Source organism: Oryzias latipes, chromosome 12 (assembly GCF_053564925.1).
Source record: "Oryzias latipes strain Hd-rR chromosome 12, Olatipes_Hd-rR_3.1".
NCBI lineage: Eukaryota > Metazoa > Chordata > Actinopteri > Beloniformes > Adrianichthyidae > Oryzias > Oryzias latipes.
Genome location: NC_136248.1, coordinates 16,872,742 through 16,877,784, shown reverse-complemented (window position 1 = coordinate 16,877,784; position 5,043 = coordinate 16,872,742). Strand labels below are relative to the sequence as shown.

Sequence of the window (5,043 nt, the reverse complement as noted above, 5' to 3'; positions counted from 1 at the left end):
TCAGACTAAAGCTCAGACCTGAAGAGATTTTCATTTCAAAGCCATGACAGATGAATAATTTAAACAAACGCATCATTATAATTCATGACAAGGTGAGCAATTTAGTGTTAGAAAATGTATTTATAGAAGTAGGGCCTGTTTAGCAATGTAAATATGTTTTCAAAATGAATTATTAAAGTCTGTGATGTTTGTTCGGTATACATCCCATAAAAAACATTAAAAGATCTGCTCATGAGAAAGATCTCTGGGAGGAATCAAGGTCATTCACAAACTCGTAATCAGCTGTGCGCAATTGTCTGCGTCAGCCAATGAGAGAGGAGAAATGGGGACCTCACGCTCCCTCCGTCCTGATTGGGAAAACCTGTGGGGCCAGAAGCTCAGATGATCATTTGAGCTTGAAGGTGAGCTGCATCTTATGGGCTTAATGGAGTCCGCCGCAGCTTTGGTTATGTCTCACTAAAAAGCTGCGCCATTTTCAGGTATGTTTGTGCGTAATTTTTGCGATTTAAAAAACGGGTAAACACTGAATAATGACAAAGAAAGTTTGTAACATTTTGCTTTTCTGGAATTCTCCTCAGAAACTGCAGGGGAGATGTCTGACAGGCCGCACAGCCCCGGGTCCAAAGTCCGGACCTACGACTTCAGCCGGGCTTGCAACCAGGTTTTGGATCAGGAAAGTTTGGGCAACTCCTCGTCTTTCCACTTCTCTCCTATGCTAACGGATCCGGGCCTGCTCTACAACAAGCCCACTTATGGCGGCATCACGCCCGCATCCACGCAGGGCTTTTTCCCGTTTCCCCACGTCACTAGTGACTACCGGGGATCCGAGCTGCAGGCTGGGGAGTTCGGCCAACCGAAGCATTGGTATCCGTTCGCTGCGCCCGAGTACACTGGCCAGGTACCCGGCGCGACTGCAGCCACCCAGCCCTCTAACCTCAGCCCCCCAATAGCCCAGACCCGAGAACAGATCAAAATGCCCGAAATCAAGATTGAGAAGGACACGGATGAGGAGTATTCAACGGAGATGAGGGTTCAGCAGTACCCCACGTCCTCTGCGCCCATGCCCCATGGGGTCTTCTACCCTGCGGCCTGGAATCCGTCCTTGTGGCCCGGGATCACCCACATTGCGCCACCTGGAAGCAGCAACCAGCTCCCCACGATGTCCTCCATACCCTCCCCATCCATGTCTCCTTCGCCCCCAAACAACGCGGCCCCAGGGGCCCCGGCTTTCTTTGGCGTAAACTCGTCTCAAGGAGCCGCGGAGCCGCAAGCGCAGAACCCAACCTCCACGCGGAGCAGCGGGTCATCCAGTGGGGGCTGCAGCGACTCTGAGGAGGTACAGGTCAATACATACAACTAGTCATGACCAACTTCTGATTATAGGATCATTCTAAAGAGCCAAATCTCTAAAACTCTGTGATTGTCTCGTTTATCAGGAGAACCTTTCAACAGAGGAGCTGGAGCAGTTCGCCAAGGAGCTGAAACACAAAAGGATCACTTTGGGTTTTACGCAAGCAGATGTTGGCCTTGCATTGGGGAATCTATATGGTGGGACCCAGAGTGTTGCTGCTATGTTCCAATCTACAAGCATAAGCTCGAGAATGAGCAGCATCTACACCATTTTTCTGGGGGGAAAATGTGACAATCTTTCCTTTTTTCACAGGTAAGATGTTCAGCCAGACAACAATTTGCCGCTTTGAGGCTTTACAGCTGAGCTTCAAGAACATGTGCAAGCTGAAGCCCCTTCTCCAGAGATGGCTAGATGAAGCAGAGACTTCAGAAAATCCCCAGGACGTAAGTTACTTTTTTTTTGTTTTTGACGCCAGCAAACTAATTTAAAAGACAAGAGAACATGACCAGGCTTGATGGAGCTGGCCTTTTCAAGCTTTGGCTGGCTGAACTTCCAGCTGGGCTAATTCAAATAACCTGTTTTTGTGAAACGCCACCTAGTGGCAAATATATCACAGCTAAAATGCGTGTTTACAATTTTAACTGTTCAATCTGTTTGCTTAGATGTACAAAATTGAGCGCGTATTTGCTGACACCAGGAAGAGGAAGCGGAGGACCAGTCTGGAGGGAGCGGTGCGTTCTGCTCTGGAGGCGTACTTCATCAAGTGCCCTAAACCAAATACTCAGGAGATCACACACATATCAGACGATCTGGGTTTGGAGAGAGACGTAAGAAAATTGATTTCTGCTCAAAACATTCAAAAACTTGCTGCATGTTATTAAAAACGCTGTTCCTGGTAGGTGGTGCGTGTTTGGTTCTGCAACCGGAGACAAAAAGGAAAGCGTTTGGCCTTGCCCCTAGATGAGGAGGGCGATATCCAGTACTATGAGCAGAGTGCGTCTCCACTCAACCTGGCACATTCTCCCATTACCACTCAAGGCTACCCACCGTCTGGCTATCCCGGAGCCCCCCCACAACTCTACATGCCCCAGCTTCACCGACCTGATGTAATGAAACCAGGCCTGCATCCTGGACTGGTAGGTCACCTGACAGGATGATGGGAGACACTGCAGGCCTCCACCCATTCACTCGAGCTGGGAGGGAGACCCGCTTTTAGCTCATACAACACTCGAGGGGGAAAAAAAGAGTGGAAAGATGTTTTAATCGTGGAGCATGAATCAGAAAATATCAGCTGTGACCCACCTCAACACTGCAAAACTCTAAACCATCTGCTTTGATTTAGAACTTTCTCCATAAAAGCACATTTCCTCCCAAAATGTGCTGAATTCAGCTCGTAGTGGGACCGAGGCTGCTTGTGTTCATGCTGTGCAAATCAAGAACATTCCGATTTATTGAAAACAAAAGACTCCTATGCTTTTATTTTTATTTTTTGACAGTTGAGTCAATCTCTGTGCAATACTTGTGTAGCTGCCACAAAACTGAAATAAGATGAAGAAAAAAATTCAGTGACATCACTTTTTAGTGAAGATGTTAAAAATTGTTGGCATATTGATGAATCACTAGTAAAATGTCTGAAAAAACACCATGAGGTGTTTTTATCCTGCAGTATTAGAATTCATTTTAAAGTTTACAAATCTTTACCATTTACTTGCTCCAATCTTTGAAAACGTTAAGTTCAAACTTGTCTCCTTTTATTCAGTATTTCTTGTATTTATAAGAACTTCCACACGTTGCTTACTTGACAACTTGCTGTCAGAGTGCAATCAGAACCGTTACTCTAGCTATTAGTTTGAGATTTTAAAATGGATTATAATATATTGAAATGTAACCACAATATTTTCACTCATTCAAAGCATTAATTCAATTTTGTCATGTATTTTTTTTTTCTTGTTTTGTTTTTTTTTGTACTTGCAAGTGACTAATTATTGCCATCTTTTTAGTAAATGTGTTCAAACTTCATTCCAAGTTTTTGCTGTCATTCGTTTCTGCTTTTCAGTCCTAAACCCTCGGTTTGGCACGCTCTTGGGACTCCTAAAGTTTGGAGAACAAACTTTTTGTGTCTTTTTGTGCATTTGTTGCTCGGTCAAGATAAAACATTTGAATAAACACTTAATCAAATTTACCCGGTTGTGGTGATTTGTGTAAAGTCTTAAGAATAAATTGCAAACCCCAATATTAATGAATCCAGCTTCCCTAGTCATTGGGTAAATTTTCAGTGTCGTCAATTTAGATTTTTTTTTTTCTTTCTTTTGCATACAATGACTTTGGTAAAAACAAAACATTAACATAAATGCATTACATTATTTTTTTATTTTAAAGACATTTAAATCAATCCAACTTATTGCTTCTTAGTGTTAACACTAAACCAGAACTTTCAAAATCTGTTGCTTGAGTAAAATCAGCTACCTAAGTTTATTTTTTCTTCTGTCTGAAACCAAGGCATTACTGTCTTTCAGGACATGATTTCTTAAAAGTTCTCTTTTTATTAAAGAATTTAGCAAGTGTCTTGTACATTTTTTTTTAAACCTTTCCAGTGATCAGTAACGTTCTCTCTTATACTAGTCTATAAATAACTAGTATTGCTGCAGTGGAGTGTCTGTTCCATATAAATCCAGCAAGCAACAATGTACAAATGCTTTTTTTTTTTTTGTTAGAAAAGCACAAGCAGTATTTTTGAAATGCTTATGACAAGATGAAGTTGGTATAAAATTGAACAAGAAGTGAATAATTGTCCTTGGCAAACTTTTCTATTCCTGCTCTGTTCTCTACTGTGTGATGCACATAAAGACGTCCGATCACAAACTTGCTTCTACAGAGTCCGATCAATTGCAGTAGGCTGAAGATGAACCAATCTGTTATTAGATCTGAGACTGCGAGGTCCCCCAGCCATCATGCTCTCCCAGGATTTCTGTTTTTCAGGGCAGCTGCACATTAAAGCAGGATCTAGAGCACAAAAATGAATTACTCAAAACCAAAATTTACCTTTTGGACCTTGATATGGATAAATCTATGGTCACTCGACCCTTTCAGACTTTGTGGTAGGTGTAGGCATATGAAACTTGATGGGATACACGGCAGAACAAATTTACAAATTACATATTTTAGTATATATATATATATATATAATATATATATATATATATATATATATATATATATATATATAATTTATTAAAACAGTAATGAGAGCAACAAGCACAAAAAGTGTAAATGACAACTTAGAGGAAGTGAACGCAGCGTGACTTTCAGGTAACAGACCAAATAGGAAAAGGTAAAGATAATTGATTACAAAGATTGTGTGTTGGAAACTATTCAGTGTTTATTTGAGGAGAGTAATGCAACCAAAAACAAACAAACAAAACAAAAACTGAATGAATAATAAAGTATAAATTACCCATTATTACTTCTATTATAACTTTAATAGATCATGATGACAGAATTACCAATTGAAAAAAAAATAGAGGACTTATGTAAGTTTTAAACTTTTATTTTAAAATGCTTCTAAATTCTCGATTGAAAATTTAATTTAATATTTGATAGTGGAATTTGGAAATGGATCATGTTTGGGTTAGGCCGTTCTTACGTTGTCCTCTAGAGGGCAGCACTTGCTAATGTGCCATGACTAGAGAGAG

At 40.9% G+C, this 5,043-nt stretch overlaps 1 protein-coding gene across 2 annotated transcripts; it reads left to right on the top strand.

Moving 5' to 3' along the window:
* Nucleotides 1–282: 282 nt before the first annotated feature.
* Nucleotides 283–3,370, top strand: pou5f3 (POU domain, class 5, transcription factor 3). 2 transcript variants are annotated; one of them, XM_011481698.4, is made up of 6 exons: nucleotides 283–479; nucleotides 579–1,342; nucleotides 1,437–1,548; nucleotides 1,664–1,794; nucleotides 2,014–2,178; nucleotides 2,251–3,370. In XM_011481698.4, the coding sequence occupies exons 2-6, from the start codon at nucleotides 593–595 to the stop codon at nucleotides 2,506–2,508; spliced, it is 1,416 nt and encodes a 471-aa protein (XP_011480000.1). In that variant the 5' UTR covers nucleotides 283–479; nucleotides 579–592; the 3' UTR covers nucleotides 2,509–3,370.
* The last annotated feature ends 1,673 nt before the right edge of the window (nucleotides 3,371–5,043 follow it).

What these genes read in the sequence shown, in the direction of transcription:
- pou5f3 (XM_011481698.4), top strand. Translation starts at nt 593, where the DNA reads ATGTCTGACAGGCCGCACAGCCCCGGGTCCAAAGTCCGGACCTACGAC. An exon ending in CTTCAGAAAATCCCCAGGAC is followed by an intron (nt 1,795 to 2,013) that starts GTAAGTTACTTT and finishes CTGTTTGCTTAG; the next exon opens with ATGTACAAAATTGAGCGCGT. An exon ending in ATCTGGGTTTGGAGAGAGAC is followed by an intron (nt 2,179 to 2,250) that starts GTAAGAAAATTG and finishes TGTTCCTGGTAG; the next exon opens with GTGGTGCGTGTTTGGTTCTG.